The following is an 18,846-nucleotide window of genomic DNA, read 5'->3' as shown; positions in this document are numbered from 1 at the left end:
CCTGTAATCCCACAATACGGACTATGAGTACGGCGTGTAATGCCACCCCGTATCCTCATAGATCCCTCAGCAGGACCATGATGCTAGCACGCAAGCGTGCTCAGAAGTCCGGTCCTAGCTCCGTCCCCCACCCACTCACCCACCAGAGCCTGTCGGTTGGAGGAGACGAGGACGTCCATCACCAGCTCCATGGACGTCTTGACACCTTTCTCGGCTTAAGGTTAGTAACGGACGGCGTGGGAGTTTTGAAGTATTTTCCCCATCCCAGATTACTCGCAGATGTGGAGGCCTTATTCACCGGCGAGAAGGGGTCCCTCTAGGCTGCGCGGTTCAATTTTTTTTATTTGTATTACGGGATCCCAGGACACCACGTTACATGCAGGCAGCCGCACGGGCAGAATCGCCGTATCACGCGGCGGCCTTTGATGCGCCCGCGCTCCCTCTTGGCGGCTGTGCCGCTTCCCCAGTGGCTATGACCGCTCTACCTTCTCAGGACGGCCGTCTCCCTGCTCGGCGGCCGCAATGCATTCCGGCGCGGTGGCCTTTCCAGGCTGCCATGCCGCTTCCTCCCATGCCCTGCGGCCGCACTGCTCGGCGGCCGCAATGCCTTCTGTTACAGTGCGACAGCCTTGGCAGGCTGCCGCGCCGCTTATTACCTGTGGCGCACTGCTCCTGCGCCGCGGTCATTTTCACCGGCGGCCGCCGGCCTCTAATTTAGGCCGGAGACACACTGGTGCGAGATACGGCCGAGTGTCGCTGGTTAAAAGCAAGCTGTGGCACCTGCACTCCGGAGCGGAGCGTGCAGCTGCATAGCAATACATGGAGCTGCAGGCTCTGCTCCACAGTGCCGGTGCCACAGCTTGCTTTTAACCAGCGAGACTCGGCCGTATCTCGCACCAGTGTGTCTCCGGCCTTAGGTCCCGGCTGCGGCCAGGGCCTACTTCCGGCGCCACGTCTCCGCCCACTTCCTTTTTGCTCGAGCGGGCTTTTCTCCCGCCCGACAGTCTTCCTCCCCGCATTCTCCGCCCACCAGCGCCATCTTGGTGCTCCTGGGCGCTCGGCAGACTCCGCCTCCCCACTACACTTGGCAGGATACGGAAAGCTGGCGTCCTTCTCAGCGGTCACCATCTGCGTGTTCCCACTTCTTGGATTGCGGCAGGAGCTCACTTTGCCTTCCTGCCTAAAGGGCCACTTCCCCGGAGGTCCACCCGCAAGCCGGACAGCTTCCTCCACCTGGAATCCGTTTTCGTCTGCCGTGAGTAGCTCTGCACTGCAGACTGACTCTCCCCTCTGCCCCCCCTGTCTCCTAACCCTCTAAGAACCCGTGCAGCCACTGGCGTAATACATAATAGTACTGTGGAGCCGTGCAATCACTGGCGTAGTGGTATTCTAGAGCCGTGCTGTCACTGACGTAATGCGTAATAGTACTCTACACTATGTTCCAAATTATTATGCAAATGACATTTTTCTCGGATTTTCCTAAATGGTCGGTGCAAATGACAGTCAGTCTAATAAAAGTCATCACCCGTTAGAGTATACATTGAATTTTATTGAAGAAACCTCCCAATGATAACAGTATAATCTCCAAAATGAATAAAAACTCAAAATGCACTGTCCCAAATTATTACGCACAGTAGTATTTCTAAACATTTGATATGTTTTAAAGAACTGAAAATGCTCATTTGTGGAATTTGCAGCATTAGGAGGTCACATTCACTGAACAAAAAAGCTATTTAACTCCAAAACATCCTAACAGGCCAAGTTACATGTTAACATAGGAGCCCTTCATTGATATCACCTTCACAATTCTTGCATCCATTGAACTGTGATTTTATGGAGCGTTTCTGCTTGTATTTCTTTGCATGAAGTCAGAATAGCCTCCCAGAGCTGCTGTTTTGATGTGAACTGCCTCCCACCCTCATAGATCTTTTGTTTGATGATACTCCAAAGGTTCTCTATAGGGTTGAGGTCAGGGGAAGATGGTGGCCACACCATGAGTTTATGTCCTTTTATGCCCATAGCAGCCAATTACTCAGAGGTATTCATTGTCATGCATGAAGATGATTTTGTTCCTGAAGGCACGTTTCTGCTTTTTAGACCATGGAAGAAAGTTGTCAGTCAGAAACTCTATTTACTTTGCTGAGGTCATTTTCACACCTTCAGGAACCTTAAAGGGCCCTACCAGCTGGTTCCCCATGATTCCAGCCCAAAACATAACTCCTCCACCTCCTTGCTGACGTCGCAGCCTTGTTGGGAGATGGTGGCCATCCACCAACCATCCACTACTCCATCCATCTGGACCGTCCAGAGTTGCTCGACACTCATCAGTAAACAAGACTGTTTGGAAATTAGTCTTCATGTATGTCTGGGCCCACTGCAACCGTTTCTGCTTGTTAACACTGTTTAGGGGTGGCCGAATAATAGGTTTATGCACCACAGCAAGCCTTTGAAGGATCCTACACCTTGAGGTTCGAGGGACTCCAGACGCACCAGCAGCTTCAAATAACTGTTTGCTGCTTTGTAATGGTATTTTGGCAGCTGCTCTCTTAATCCAATGAATTTGTCTGCCAGAAAACTTCCTCATTATGCCTTTATTTGCATGAACTCTGTCTGTGCTCTGTTTCAGTCACAAATCTCATCAGAGTATGATGATCACTCTTAAGTTTTCGTGAAATATCAAATTTTTTCATACCTTGTCCAAGGCATTGCACTATTTAACGCTTTTCAGCAGCAGAGAGATCCTTTTTATTTCCCATATTGCTTGAAACCTGTGACCTGCATAATAATGTGGAACATCATTTTTGAGTAGTTTTCCATTAATTAGAATCACCTGGAAAACTAATTATCACATGTGTTTAAGATTGATTTCAGTGATTCATTGAGCCCTGAGACACAATACCATCAACGAGTTTATTTGAAAAACAAAACAATTAAATCTTTAAGACACTTAAATCCAATTTGCATAATAATTTGGAACACAGTGTAAAGCCGTGCAGTCTATGGTGTATCAGTACTCTAGTCCCGTGCAGTCACTGGCGTAATTCGTAGTAGTACTCTAGACCCGTGCAGTCACCGGCGTAATACGTAATAGTACGCTGGAGCCGCGCTATCACTGGCGTAGTAGCACTCTACAGCCGTACAGTCACTGGCATAGTAGTACTCTAGAGCCATGCAGTCGCTGGTGTAATAAGTGCCCTGGAGCCGGGCAGTTACCAGCATGGTATGGCAGTATGCCCCACGCTGCCGTCATCTGTGCCACTGTCCACCCCTCACACTCCACAGGGAGATGGACCATTATAAAACCTGCCATATGGCATTCACTTCGTAGAAGGTTTCAGTTGTACATTTCTCCTCGGAGTTTTCCGTTTTGTCACACTACTGTTGTGGTTTCTGCTATTGCAGATCTGTGTCTTGATCTTCAGCAGTGCAAGGCTCGGCTATTTCTCTACACACGGTGATGCTAGAGCCCTGGCATATCGAACTTTTCCTTATCTCCTGCTCACGGGCACTCGCCCTCCATCTCCCTGCAGCCCCCTCCGGATGCAACCATTACACTGCTCTAAGCAGAGAGGGGAGCGGCTCCTACCCACTTCACGACTGCAGTGTTCGGACCTGACTTCCAGCTGGTTAAGAGTCCGTATTTCCCTGTAATGTCTGCTGTGGCTCAGTAGATAAAGAATCTGACCACATATCGCAGGCGCAAAGGTTTGAACTCAGGTGCACAACAGAGAGTAGAGTTTAGTCTCCCTGTTGACAAACCTACTGTCCTACCTTCAGGAGAACGAGCACGGCAGGACATACTTCAGACAGACTCCGTGCTGCGGCTTACTACACGGAAGCTGTTATTCTGCCTAATGCCGTCAGGTATCATGACCTAGACCGCTACACAGAATCAACTCTCTCCTATATTCTTCTCCAGGGTTCTCTCCATGCTGATTTAGTCACAGTATACCGAGAGCCGATCGCAGCAGTACTCTATCCGCTATAGTCGCAGGATACAGAGTGCCGATCGCAGCAGTACTCTATCTGCCATAGTCGCAGCATACCGAGAGCCGATCGCAGCAGTACTCTATCCGCCATCCAGGTTGCTCACGCACCACCTTCCAGGTACAGTACAGTATTTGAAACTGTTGTTTCTTCAGCGGATAAGACGTGTCTTGGATTGACCACTGTAGTGGTACTGGCGTTCTGTACTGTATTCAGGTAAGTCAGACGTACTCTCCTATTCCTCCCGTTCGATTGCAGCAGTACTCTGTCCGCTAGCCAGGTTTTAGATGTCATCTTCCAGACACATTTAGTCAATACCTGCCGTCTTTCCAGTGGTTTAGACGTGCCCGAGTTCGAATACTGCATTGGTCCTGCTCTTTTGCCCCAGAGTCAGGTGAGTCAGAAACGCCCTCTATCACGCTCTTAAGGGTTCTTTGCAGAATCTGCCTAGGCTCCCCTCTAGTCACCACTCAGAGAGAGGTGCCTGGTATCCATCACTTCTGGCTGGCTGCTGCAGCGGTTACAATCTGCTTTCAGTTAAACAGAAGATCTACGACATACCACAAGGTGGACCTCAGTGCCACAGGGTGGACCGCAGTGACAGCATAAGTGGCCTGTCCACTTTCAGGTAGGTCGGACACGCTGGTGTCAGGTAGCGACTGGGCGCAGTTTTTCTTCAGCCATGCATTGGGCCTTAATTACCTGTTGCTCCCCAGGGGCCTTCCTCTCCATCTGGTTATTCGGGCCTACCACTACCTATCCAGTAGGTCAGTTTACAGTGCTGTCCTAGGTCTATCTGCACTATCCAGTGCGTTACTCCTATCACATATGATTTACAGTATTATTCGTTCGGGCTGCCTCTTACGGAGTCAGAGCTCATATAATACCTTGACTCATGATTGTTCACTGCACTATTCTAGGGGTCTTTGAACTACCTCAATACAGAGCTTCCCTTTTATGTGTCAGTACTTACCTCTTCTTTCTTACAGACACTGGATTAAATCTCGAGCAGCTCCGGGATTTTATTTCCGACCGTGGCAGGAACAGCTTCTCCCACCTCGGATAGGAATTGGATCTTACTCTGTGCAAGCATCGTCCAGTGTAGAAGGCTGCTCCATGCCTGGATCCGATGATGGGGTTTTGGTGATAATACGTTCCTTCCTTCAGCAGTATTCGTATCCTTTTCACCGTTATTCTTGTTTGTGTGGTGTCTTATACCTAGGTAAGTAGATCCATACCCTACAACCCTCTCCCCGTTCCAGATGGTCCAGGTCGGATAGGGTCACTCATGTCGTCATAGGTAAGGATCTTCCTTTTGGCAGTCAAGTTTTTTTCTGGGGCCTATGTACTCCTTCCTAGGGCCAACTTCCCATGGAATTGACATTCTCCAGGTTTTCCATGGACTCTCCTCCTTTGACTGCTCATATCCGATTGTGCCTATCAATGCCCATCTTGTCCACATTTTCCATAGTCCCTGTTAACCACCTTCATCCCCGTGCGCTTAAGTTTAGCTTCCTGATGGATCTGAGTCTGCGGAATCGTCTGGTAGTCTCCGTTCTATCTATTTAGACCGGCAAGAGGTGGTCTCTTCAAACGGTTCTCCCTTTCTGAGCCGTTTCGTTGATGTAGCAGAGCCTACATTGCTGGGTTGAGATCCAGGGTTTCACCCGAGGTCCCCTTCAGTATGTCTTCAGCGTTTTGCTCTCTAGCAGGTCCTCAGTACCCTACTCTCAAGTCTTTTCTTGTCATTTCAATTTAATGGTCTTTTCTGGGGTTTCTCTTGGCATCCTTAGTCCAGCCGTTCCAAAGAGGGAAGCGTCTCTGGTTCCTATATTCCCTCTCTTCTGAGCTTACTGCGAACTGGACCTCTTCTCCGTTTCTGGACCCTCCAGTTTCCAGATTTTCCACCGATACAGTCCTCCTCTCCCAGAGAGAGCATCCCTCAAGGATACCAACGGCGGACTAATAGTCCATGGTGAAGTCGACCATTGAAGTGTCCGCCGCTACATTGTGCCCTGCCTTTGTCTCCCTTGCGGACTAATTTACTCTTGCAAGGAAGTACATGGTATCCGCCCCCGCGGATGCCGCTGCATGTGCTGCTTGGACATCCAGCAATCTGGTGCCCATCCGAAGGACCCTTTTGAGTAAGGCGTGGCAGGACTTATCCTCTAGGAGGTCCCTCACCAGCTTGCCTTCCGAGAGTTTCCGTCAGTTTGGCTCCAACTTGAACCAATTATTAAGGAGGTCATCGGAGGGACACGTTCTCTTCTTCCTCAGGCTAAACCTCGTTGTTCTCCTGGGACCGCGTGTGCTTTCCTTTATTTTATGAAAGCCTTTATCCAGGCCCTCCTTTTCTTCAAGACATTGGACATTCCTGCATTTTTGCGAGCGGCAGGTCCATTTTCATTTTATGCCTTCCTTTCAGGCTCTCAACCACTTCCAGAGTCTGTGGCAGAAGTTTTGTACATTCTGTGGATCACAGGTTCAGTGCTCTGCCCTTACCTTGCCGAGGTTCTCCATGGCGCTGTCCATCTTTCTTGATTCCCTTCCTTTCATCCTGCTCGGACTCATCCTTCGTAGCTTTTGCTCATCACGCTACCGGGTCAGGGCGAGGTGCATCTATCCTGCTAAGGCCGCCCCTCCCCCTTTTCAGTATACGGGCTCGGCGTAGAGAGGCCCTCCGGCTTCCAAATCAACGTATGCCCGCAAAATACGGTCAGTAACATTTAGATTTCCCAGGTCAGAGCAGAGCTCCTCCTTCCAGGTTTAAGGTGCACTCTACCCGGGCTGTGGGCGCCTCCCAGCGGTGCACATATAGGGCTTCTGCCTTGCACCTCTACAGACCGATGATCGGTCCTCCACATGTTCGTGAAACTTCAATGCCTAGCTTCGGCGTAGCCAGCTTAGGTAGGAAGACCTTGCAGGCGACGGTGGTGAGTTCCTCCGACCTAGATTGGAGTTGACTGCTGTTCCCACCCCAGGGTCTGCTTTGGGACGTCCCATGGTTTCCTGTCCCCCCCCCAATGAAGCGATAGAGAAAACAGGATTTTTGGTTGCTTACCGTAAAATCTGTTTCTCGGAGCCTTCATTGGGGGACACAGGATATTTTATTTGTGAAAATATCAGAATTTTGGCAAAAATGTTGGAATTTTCAAACTTTTCATTTTTATGCCCTTACATCAGATAGGTATGTCACACAAAATAGTTAATAAATAACATTTACCACATGTCTCCTTTACAACAGCTTCATTTTTGTGCGAGGAAGTTAAAAGGGTTAAAGGATTATCAGCAACTTCTACTTTTTCCAACAAAATTTACAAAACCAATTTTTTAGGGACCGTATTACATTTGAAGTGACTTTGTGGGGCCTATATGACAGAAAATACCTAAAAGTGACACCATTGTAAAAACTGCACCCCACACAGTGCTGAAAACCACATTCAAGAAGTTTATTTAACCCTTCATGGGCTTCCCCGGAATAACATATGTGGCAGGAAAAAATGACAATTTTACCTTTCCCTGAAAAAATGTTTTTTTTTTTACATTTTCACAAGGGTAGAAGAAGAAAATGGACCCCCAAAATTTGTTGTGCAATTTCTCTGAGTACAACAATACCCCATATGTGGTGAAAAACTAATGTCTTTTTTTAAAATATAGTAGGCACACTGCTGAGGGCCGTTTTGGAGCTCAGACTTTGATGGAATTGTTTGCGGGCTCCATGACGCATTTGCAGAGGCCTTGAGGTGCCAAAACAGTAGAAACCCCCACCTTCCACCGCAAGTGACACTATATTGGAATTGATCTAGTGTTTTTCTGATGTGTGAATTCTATAATGTGATGACATAATGTAAGTTGTGTAGAGGACATACCGTCATGCAATAAAATAGAGTAAATCAGAAATGTAGTAATTCATGGATGAGTGATACACTTTGAAACAGTCTTTTATGAACAGGCCAGGTTTGTTGGGGCAGGTGTCACACTGAAAAATGGTGTCCTTTCTAATCTTTATTCTGTTACACACATTGCACATTTTTTGTGACCTTTCTTTTCAGACTGGGTTACCTTTTTTTGGTGAAATGTAGCCTTGGTACTATATAGGCACCTTTAGTTCCAGAGGTACTGAGACCTTCCCCTTCCTGACTTCCAAATATTAGGGCCTTGGTCATTACCTTTTGAAATTGAAGAAATGTGCTGGTCTAGCCTGCACATTGTGATAGCATTATACATTGCCGTCTGTACCATGTGCATGGACAGCTTTTTGTACTACACCTTCGCTTTCCACTGTAAGGCTGGAGTACTTGATCAGAGAGATCAAATCCCCTCATGTTCTGCTAGTACCTCAGTACACAATCTGGCTTGGATACCTGTGTATATGTATCAGCTGTAATCTGACTGTTGGGGCACAGTCAGGTGACCGTATAACACAGACAACAATCGCATCGCAATGCTCAGACTGGCCGACAGCTCTTTTGACCCGAGCGTGGCAGTATTTCTATGCAGCTCTCATGCTTTAGTCAGGAGAGCCCACGGCCGGTCCGAGCATTGCAATGTGATGGTCATCTGTGTTATATGGCCGTCTGACTATTACCTTAGAAAGATATCCCGAACTCTCAGTATGCAAATGTCTATTATCACCAGGGAGGGTTGAATCATTGAATCACAGAATGTTAGAGTTGGAAGGGAACTTACCGTATTTTTCTGACCATAAGACACACTTTTTTTCCTCCAAATTTGGGAGGAAAGTGTGGGTGCGTCTTATGGTAGGGATGTAACGTGGGGAGGGGCAGCAGTGAGTGGGATTGCACTGGGAGGCAGGAGGCAGAAAAATGTCCCTGCCTGGCTTCAGGAATCAGCGATGGGGAAACCACATGGTCCCGATCATTAAAGTGCAGTGAATATTCATTAGCTGCTTCCCTGCCCACCTGTCAGCTGAGCGGGGAGCAGCAAATGAATACTCCTTCACAGGGACACACATGGTTTCCTCAGCGCTGGATTCCTGCAGCTGCTGGGGAGATCTGTGTGTCTGGTGGAGGAGGCAGCAGCAGGGGCCAGAGGGGACAAGAACGCTGCATACCTGCCTGCCGGGGCTGTGCTGGATGCTGAGTGCTCCGGCACAAGGACCTGTGTGATGTCAGGAGTGGGCGGGCTGGAGCATCACATGGCAGCACAGAGCCCTCCCTCTTCTGATGTCATCACAAGTCCTGCAGACACCACACTACAATCTGCAAGCTTCCTCCTGTGCTATGGAGAGGCAACAAGAGGGAGCGCTCTGTGGTGTCATGGGATGGGATGCTCCAGCATTTTACCTCACCGCAGCTGGCTGGCTGCCACAATTAAAAGGTTAGTCACTACAACACACAATAAAGCACTCTGCCACTTCTGTGGTGAACTATAACTGCCAGCATGCCATAGGATCTGCAGGACATGCTGGGAGTTATAGTTCTCCCAATGGGATCTCAAAGCAGCACTCCAGTGTTATTTTTCAGTGCTGGAGTGGTGCTTTAAATATAAGTCCTGTGCCCCCATTCTTATACTCGCCCTCCAGCGTCTTCATATAGTACTTTACAGACACCACACTGGTCCCGCAGCTCCATCTGCTACCCGCAGCTTCCAATATAATAACATATTATATATAATAACAACACATATAATAGTATGTTTATGTTATTAAATATTTTAACACCTTTTTTGCTTCAAATATTTTTTTCACTATTTTCCACCTCTAAAACCTGGGTGCGTCTTATAGTCGGGTGCGTCTTATAGTCCGAAAAATACGGTAAGTCATCGCTTCCAACCCCCTGCTCAATCCGGGAGTCACTAAAACATCTCAGACAGATGTGTGTCCAGCTTCTGTTTGAAGTCTTCCATTGAAGGAGAACTCATCACCTCTCATGGCAGCATGTTCCATTCATTGATCACCCTCACTGTCAAATTTTTTATCTAATATCTAATCTGTATCTTCTCCCTTTCAGTTTCTTTCCATTGCTTCTCGTGTTTCCATGTGCAACTGAGAATAATGAAGATCCCTCTACACTGTGACATCCCTTCACAGATTTGTAGACCTCTTTTAAGTCTCCTCCTAGCCTTCTTTTTTGCAAGCTAAACATTCCCAGATCCTTTAGTCTTTCCTCATAGGACATACTTTGCAGTCTGCTTACCATCCTGGTAGCTCTTCTCTGAACTTTCTCCAGTTTTTTCAGTGTCTTTTTTAAAATGTGGTGCCCAGACCTGGACACAGTAGTAAAGGGGGATAATTACTTCACGTGATCTAGACTCTATGCGTCTCTTAATACATCCTAGAACTGTTTCCTTTTTTGCTGCTGCATCACACTGTTGACTCATATGCAGCCTGTGATGTATTATTATACCCAAGTCTTTTTCACATGTGCTATTGCTTAGTTCTGTTCCTCCCATTCTATATATGTAATTTTCGTTTTTCTTGCCCAGATATAGAATCTTGCATTTCTCCATCTTAAATACCATTCTGTTAGTCGCTGCCCATTGTTCAAGCTTATCTAGATCCTTCTGAATCCTTTCTCTCTTCTCTAGTGTTAGCTATCCCTCTCAGCTTTTGCATCGTCTGCAAATTTCATTAGTTTATCTTAAGTTCCCTTATCTAGATTATATATATATATATATATATATATCAGATCAGATCGATATTATATAACCTTTAGTGATACCAGTAAAATAATAAACCTAGAATCAATGAGAAATAGAGACAAAACTAACACATTTTTATCAAGTGCAAGTGCTTAAAGAAGTTAAAGAAGTTGTCCACTACACTACAACATTTTTTTTTTTTTTTCATAAATCTTGCTATTATGTGCCACTGAAAACATCTTCTGTGTTTATTTTAGCAATATTACCTTTTATCATGCTGTAGCAGCACATCTTTAGTGCTGGATTCAGCTCTCAATGGGGTTAATCGACAACTTCCTTTCTCCTGAGTTATTGTGCTCTAAGGCTGCGTGTCCACGATCAGGATGGCCGGCGGTATCGCCGGAGCGGCAAAGCCTCTCGGCGCTAAGCCCCGCCCCCTTTCTGGGACGCGATGATGCCGGATGTGTACTGTACACATCCGGGATCATCGCACCCCTCGCCATAGGGTCCTGTGATATTACTTGCGGCGACGCAGCGTCGCTGCAGGTAGCACGGACATGCTGCGATCTGAAAAGACGCGCAGCATGTCCGGAGTCGCAGGGCCGCCGCGTGCGGGTTTCCACGCATAGTGGACACGGGATTTCAAAAAATCCCCTCCACTATGCTGGAACATCTGGACGCTGCGTGTTTGACGCTGCAGCGTCAAACACGCAGCGTCTACTGACCGTGGACACATACCCTAATACTACAAGTTCCATGATGCATTGCACTGCTACTAAGCACGAACCTACCACACCCACTCCAAAACACACCCAAACCCCTCCCTCCTCTCCCCCCTCTAGCTTCAAAAAGATTTGTGATGTCATTTCTGTCCAACCTCCTCTTTTACATTTGTCCAACCCACACTCCATTACACACAGATAGATGGATGGATAGATAGATAGATAGATACAGATATATCTATGTCTATTTCCATAGATCTGTCCATATCCATGTTTCTAAACCCCTTCACCCCTGGAGCTTTTTTGTTTTCGTTTATCGCTCCCCTTCTTTCCAGAGCCATAATTTTTCCGTCAATATGGCCATGTGAGGGCTTATCTTTTGCGGGACAAGTTCTACTTTTGAATGACGTCATTGGTTTTACCATGTCGTGTAGCAGAAAATGTGAAAAAAATTCAAAGTGCAACGCAATGGCAAAAAAAGTGCAATCCCACACTTGTTTTTTGCTTGGCTTTTTTGCTAGGTTCATTAAATGCTAAGGCTGTGTGCACACGTTGCGGATCTGATTGCAGATCTGCAGCGTTTTTTGACGCACTGAATTGCATCAAATCCGCAGTGTAGTGCACAACCAATGTAAGTCTATGGGAGCCGCAGACTTGTTGTGCACATGCTGCGGAAAAAGCCGCACCAAAACCACACCAAGAACTGCATCAAAACCGCACCAAAAACTGCATCAAAACTGCACCAGGTTTTGATGCAGTTTTTGGTGCAGTTTTGATGCAGTTTTTGGTGCAGTTTTGATGCTTTTTTTTGGTGCGGTTTATGCGCGGTTTTAATGCCGTTTTTGGAAATAAGTAAATAAACGGAAAATGTGCATGATTTGAATGGAAACATGCCTGAAAAAACGAATTCCAAGGCCGGATTCATCATTTCACAGCTCAGTTTCATACGTTTTTTTGCCGGATCTGTCGCTGTGCGTTTTTTCGCCGGACAGAAAAAACGTTCCTCTGTATGTGTTTTCCATCCGGCGGAAACAGCTTTTTTGATGGATCCGGCAAAAAACGGATGAAACGTGTGGCCATCAGGCGCAATCCGTCGCTAATACAACTCTATGAGAAAAAAACTCACCGGATTGTGCCTCACGGCAAAAACCTGATGTGTGAAAGCAGCCAAATATATGGATAGATACATCTATGTATCTATAGATATATCTATCTATAAATATATCTATGGATAGATATATCCATAGATATATAATAGAAAGGCCGATGTTTCTAAGGCCTCTTTCACACTAGCGTCGTGCACTGCATGTCGCAATGCGTCGTTGTGGAGAAAAAACTCGTCCTGCAAAGTTGTCTGCAGGATGCGTTTTTTCTCCATAGACTTTTATTAGCGACGCAGCGCGACGGACCCTTACCGATGCTAGTGTGAAAGCAGCCTAAGGCTACTTTCACACTTTCGTTTTTAGCAATCCGTCTTTTGGGGAAAAAAACGGATCCTGCAAATGTGCTCGCAAGATGCGTATTTTACCCATAGACGTGTATTAGTGAAGGATGGCCACACGTCGCGTCTGTCGTGCAATGGATGCGTCGTGTTTTGGCGGACCGTTGGCACGTCCGTCGCGTCTGCCATTTTCTACCGCACATGCGCGGGCAAAACTCCGCCCCCTCCTCCCCGGACTTCAGAATGAGCAGCAGATGCATTGAAAAACTGCTTCCGCTGCCCACGACGTGCACAAATTTCACAACGTGCGTCGGTACGTCGGCCCGACGCATAGCGATGGACCCGTACCGACGCAAGGGTGAAAGAGGCCTTAATGAGCGCTTAATTTAAGAAAAAAACGGCGTGGGCTCCCGCGCAATTTTCTGCGCCAGATGGGGAAAGCCGACGGCCGGGGGCCAATATTTGTAGTCTGCTATGAATATCAGCCCGCAGCTGTCTGCGTAGCCTTTACTGGCTATTAAAATAGGGGGACCCCCCCAAAAAAATGACGTGGGGTCCCCCTATATTTTATAGCCAGAAAGGCTACGCAGACAGCTGCGGGCTGATATTCATAGCCTAGAGAGGGGCCATGGATATTGCCCCCCCCCCCCGGCTACAAATACCAGTCCGCAGCCGCCCCGGAAAAGGCGTATCTGTAAGATGCGCCAATTCCGGCACTTAGCCCCTCTCTTCCCACTCCCGTGTAGCGGTGGGATATGGGGTAATAAGGGGTTAATGTCACCTTGCTATTGTAAGAGTCTGGAAATTGACGTGACGTCGGCGGAAATTAGCGGTGGCTGCAGCCTGGGGGTCACGTGACCTGGACTCAGCCACCAGCATAGCGCCGCTCACAGGCGAAAAAGGCAACGCAAGGTATTTACACAATTCGTCAGGGGCCCCGGGGGGATACATTGGGGGGATAATTGAAAGTAGTGGACAACCCCTTAATTAACTAGTGCTTTTATAAAAAGGTTCAATCTCGGCCATATGTCTTGATTAGAGATGGGCGAACCCGAACAGTAAGATTCGACGTCCGTACCGAACACCTACTGTTTGGGCACTTACACCGAACACAGGCTTCACCAGGAAGTCCTTGTTACTGTTCAGGTTCAGCTGCCCGAACACCGAGTGTTTGTCGTGCTGTCAAGTGCATAACAGCGCTGCAGCTTTGCCGTGATTCCCACGCTGTCAAATGACAGGTTGAGCCCATAGCTGTTATCGGATGTATAAAGTTTACCTCTGGTCACTGGTATCAGCGGATGCCTGCTGCCGCTAATAACAGTGATAGCAGGAGCAGCTGATGGGAGTATTCATCGGCCGGCACCTGCGCTATAAATAATTTTTACAAATTCTCCCAGTGAACACACCTCTGCACCGTGGGACTTTTTCTCACATTGCTGAACAGTTCATAGGCCCGGCTGGGAATGCAGCCTCCGTGACCTGCGGTAACCTCGATGAGGTCACCTTTGCTCACTGATGCTGCGCTCGCATTCATCAGTGGTTCTCAGCCTGGACGGTCGCATCCTGGCACCGCTCATGTTGAAAACTCTTTATCCCCCAGACATGGATATTGTTGATTGATATTGAGGGATATTGTTGTTTTTTTATTTTTGTTTTATTACAGGAAACTAGGAATTCAATGGAATGAGCGTTAGGTGAGTTTAAGGCAGGGGTCACACTTGTGAGTGCAATGCGAGAAACTCGCACGAGTCGCTCTCATCAATACCCGGCAGCAGTGCTACTGGCACTCGGGACCGGAGCGTGTGGCTCCATGTATTTCTATGCAACCACAGTGTTAGGGTGCCAAGGAAAAATGAACTTTGCAAATTGTAAGTCTTACCCCTCAAATTTGTTCCTTTTGGCATAAGGATTCACCATGTAAAATGTGTTGACATTAAATTTAGATTTACCACTTGCTCAAGGTATATATTGCCGCATTCAGAAACGCCCGATCTATCAAAATATAAAATCAAATAATCTGATCGGTAAACGGCATAACATACCATACATAACGTGGGATCTGCATGACGATAAATACTAAACAAACAATTAAAACTGCAATATGATGTGTTTCTTGCATTACACACGCAAGTGTGACCCCGGCCTAACTGTGTTTATTTTTAAATAAAAAAGGAAAAGTGTGTTCTGTTTTTATTTCAAATACAGGACTTTATTCTGACTGTGTGTTACCAGGCCCCAGCTGTGAGTTATGCCTGCCTGGCAATACAATACAGGGGAACACACACCGTTTTTTTTTCGCCGTTTTTTTTTAAATTTAATTATTTAATTACAGCACAGGCGCTCGATGATGAATACGGCCATCAGCCGCCCCTTCTCTCACTCTCATTAGTGTCAGCACGCGTCGGCTGGTCCCATCAGCCGACACCAGTGACTGGAGATAAACTTTATACCTCTGATCAAAGCTGCATGCTCACGCTGTCATTTGAAAGCATGGGAACCGCTGCGATCTGACCGGTGGTAATGATTTTACTGCCAATCAGAAGCGGTGTATATAAACTTTATATCTCCGATCACAGCTGCACGCGCACACTGTAATTTGACAGCGTGGGAACCGATGCTATATGGCCGGCGGTAATGATTTTACTGCCAATCAGAAGCGGTGTTATGTACATGGCAGCACGGCAAACACTAAATGTTCCGGCCCCCGATTCAAGTGAATGGGATCTGGGTACTGTTCTGGTACCCACATTTTTTTTTTAACTGACCCGCCGCACCAGTACATCCAGGGGTCCGTACAGCTCTAGTCTTGATGAGATACATCCCTCCATGATAACAGTGGCAGGGTTTTCCCATGAACATAATTTCACTCAACTCAAAAATGGGCAGGACAAAATTGTTGGCACTCTCAATTTAATATTTGGTTGCACACCCTTTTGAATAAATAACTGGAATCAGTCGAGCCTTACAGCCATGAACAAGCTTCTTGCACCTCTCAACTGGAATTTTGGACCTGCTCTTGAAGGGTGCCTTCTCCCAACAGAAATTTTAAAATCTTTCCACGGGTATTCAATGGGATTTAGATTTGGACTTAATTTTAATCCACCAGCGGCTGTTGCGGGCACATGCCAGCTGTATAGATCTGCTATCATGTACCCAGAAAGGTGCAGGCTCAGCCCGCCCCTAAGTGCTAGAAGAGCAGAATCGCCCCTCAAGTGACCCTATCTTGTGAATTGTACGGCTTTGGTAATTTATCTACAGGTATAGTGTTGATTTGACTCCATAGGTGAAACAAGCAGCAGTGGATGTTGCTGAGTGAAAATTGCAAATCTGCTGTTGTATTGTATTGCTATGGTAGTGACCACTACATTATGCCCAGATCATGCTTCTGGAGACATGCACCAGTAAATTAGGCGGGATCTCTACAGAAATACAAAATAAGGAAGTGGGCATTTGGATTTGGGAGTGCAGAATTCACTTTCTTTTGGGGAGTGAGGAGCCATGTACAATCAGTAATGTAAAAGCACCCTATATTTCTGTTATCAGATGATGGACCTGATCAGGCACTTGCTTTTTTTTTTTTTGTGGATTGAGGTGAAGGTTTTATTGGGAACATTTTCCATAATGTTTGGGATCACATTTATCCGGTGCTCTACGCTGAGCACTTACATAGGGGCTTCCATCTAAAGCTACGAATGACGTGATTCAGATGAAACCACCAAAGGATCCATTCACTATGAGATAGCAGAATAAGACACTTTTACTGTGGACTCCGTCTGACCTCTGTTCACTGGTGTCCTTCTTTTCAAAGGGGCGCAAATCTGTGGTCGACAAGACATCACAAAGAGGTTTTCTTGTTGAATGGGTGATCTGCAGCCTGTTTACTCCGAAAGATCATTGTGAAATGATACTTTCTGTGTAAATCCATCTTAAACTTGTCTACCTTTTTAAACCTTGCAAACTCAGACTATTGTGAAACAGTTGTGAAAAGTGCCAGATTTATCAAAGTGGCTTACATTTTCTAATGTTGGCTTACTTTTGTACACTAGATCATGCAAACTTGTGGTGCAGTTTGAGCACATAGGATAACAATTTAGGCCACTTCCCAATCCCACCCATTTACCAATGGGCCACGGCCCCTTATGGATCATGTCTACAACGCAAAATGAATGTGCAGGGCATGCAAGACTTTTTTTTTTTTATGGAAATTAAGTAGAATTAGAAAATTAATCCTACTCTGTTTTCTACCAGTTTATATTAATAAAGTGTTTTTTTTCGCAGGACTGAAAGAAATAATCAAATTTGTCAAACCAGCTCCAATTGACGAAGAACTTACAAAAAAGCAAAAGAAGCAGCAAGGAGGAAAGAAAAATCAAAATTCTGGTTTAGAATCTCCGATGCAGAATATGGATGTGAATAATGCTTAATTACTCCACAGTACAGTTTATTGATGTCCAATTGACTAATTGCTGCACAATAGCAACCAATATTGAACTAGTCTATTGCAGAATGTCTGTTACTGGTCTTCAGATCGGTTCCAAAAATAATAAAAAATACAAACTTCGTATGTACAAAGCATTTAACGATATTGACTACAATGGCAAAATGAGATGGAATAAAGAAATACATTACAAATGTAAATGTACCCATTTTATTCAACTGAGTGTTCTTTTGGGTGTAGAATCACTGATTTCTCAGGTTTTTCATTACAGTACACAGGTACCGTCAGTGTTTTCTGCTGCCACCTGAAGACTGATGCTAAGAGAACACCAAAAATTCAGCTCCTTTTCTGCACCGCAGGATACATTCATCTACTGGTGCCAAGTTAACACCAGTTTAGCTTCGAGACTCCATACACAATAGACAACTGTTAGCCAAATGATATTCCGGCCAATCCTTCAGCTGGCAGATATCTTGCCTTACTCTTTGCACAGAGGATCCGCTGCCAGACTGCTATGGCGGCAGCTGATCTTGTTAAGAATAGGTCCAAAATTGGACACGCCAGATCCTTGGTCTGGCGCCTAAAATTTATTTTCTAAATATCTATCCTTACACCCTAACCACTTTTGTGATTGGCTTTATTATGCAATACTATCATGCCCGCAGGTGGGTCATGTGGTTTGTGAACCAAGGCTGGGCTTACCTAGGAAGGGGCGTAACTTAGTGACATCGACTATAAGTTTGACATACTCCTTATACATTTTTGTAAGGTTGCTTTTTTTCATGGTGTTTATTTTTTTTATAAAGTCACTATAAATTCATCTTCATGGAGTCCCAAATTGACCCATCTAGAAAAGCACATGCAGTGCAATTATTTCAATCGATGACAAAAACTGTGGACACTCCCCCAGATTTATTAAACATCATGCATGAAGTTGAAAAACTGTCTTTCAGTGAATTACGTATCTGGTGGGATCAAACTATATGGGAGAACTATAAGGATCAAAACATGATCCCCAGAGGATTAACCCCTTAAGGACCATGGGTATTTCCGTTTTTGTGTTTTAATTTTTTGCTCCCCTTCTTCCCATGGCCATAACTTTTTTTTATTTTTTGTCAAAATGGCCATGTGAGGGCTTGTTTTTTGCGGGACAAGTTGTACTTTTGAACTACACCATTGGTTTTACCATGTCGTGTACTTGAAAACGGGGAAAAAAATTCCAAGTGTGTGAAACTGCAAAAAGTGCAATCCCACACTTGTTTTTTTGCCATTATGATTCTCCAGGTCATTACGAGTTCACAGACGCCAAACAAAGGTTCTTTTTTTTTTTTATCTAAGTGGTGAAAAGAAACCCAAACTTAGTAAAAAAAAAATAAAAAAATTGTTCCATTTTCTGACACCTGTAGCTTCTCCATTTTTCATGATCTGGGGTCGGGTGAGGGCTTATTTTTTTGCACGCCGAGTTGATGTTTTTAATGACACCATTTTGGTGCAGATACGATCTTTTAATTGCGCGTTATTGTATTTTAATGCAATGTCGCGGAGACCAAAAAAACGTAATTCTGGCATTTTGACTTTTTTCTCGCTATGCTGTTCAATGATCAGGTTATTTTGAAAACTTTTTTTTTTTTTTTTTACTTTTGGCAATAGTCTCC

At 45.8% G+C, this 18,846-nt stretch overlaps 1 protein-coding gene across 1 annotated transcript in view; it reads left to right on the top strand.

Annotated features, from left to right (window-relative positions):
- Positions 1-17,395, top strand: part of SARS1 (seryl-tRNA synthetase 1) — a 79,066-nt gene extending 61,671 nt beyond the window's left edge. The window contains exon 11 of the mRNA XM_077295419.1: positions 17,032-17,395. Within this exon, the coding sequence (XP_077151534.1) occupies positions 17,032-17,177 (146 nt within the window). The 3' untranslated portion in view covers positions 17,178-17,395. The remainder of the gene's footprint in view (positions 1-17,031) is intronic.
- Positions 17,396-18,846: the final 1,451 nt, after the last annotated feature.

This window comes from Ranitomeya variabilis, chromosome 3 (genome assembly GCF_051348905.1).
Source record: "Ranitomeya variabilis isolate aRanVar5 chromosome 3, aRanVar5.hap1, whole genome shotgun sequence".
Classification (NCBI taxonomy): domain Eukaryota; kingdom Metazoa; phylum Chordata; class Amphibia; order Anura; family Dendrobatidae; genus Ranitomeya; species Ranitomeya variabilis.
The sequence above is the reverse complement of the archived record's forward strand: the minus strand, read 5'-3'. Positions and strand labels throughout refer to the sequence as shown.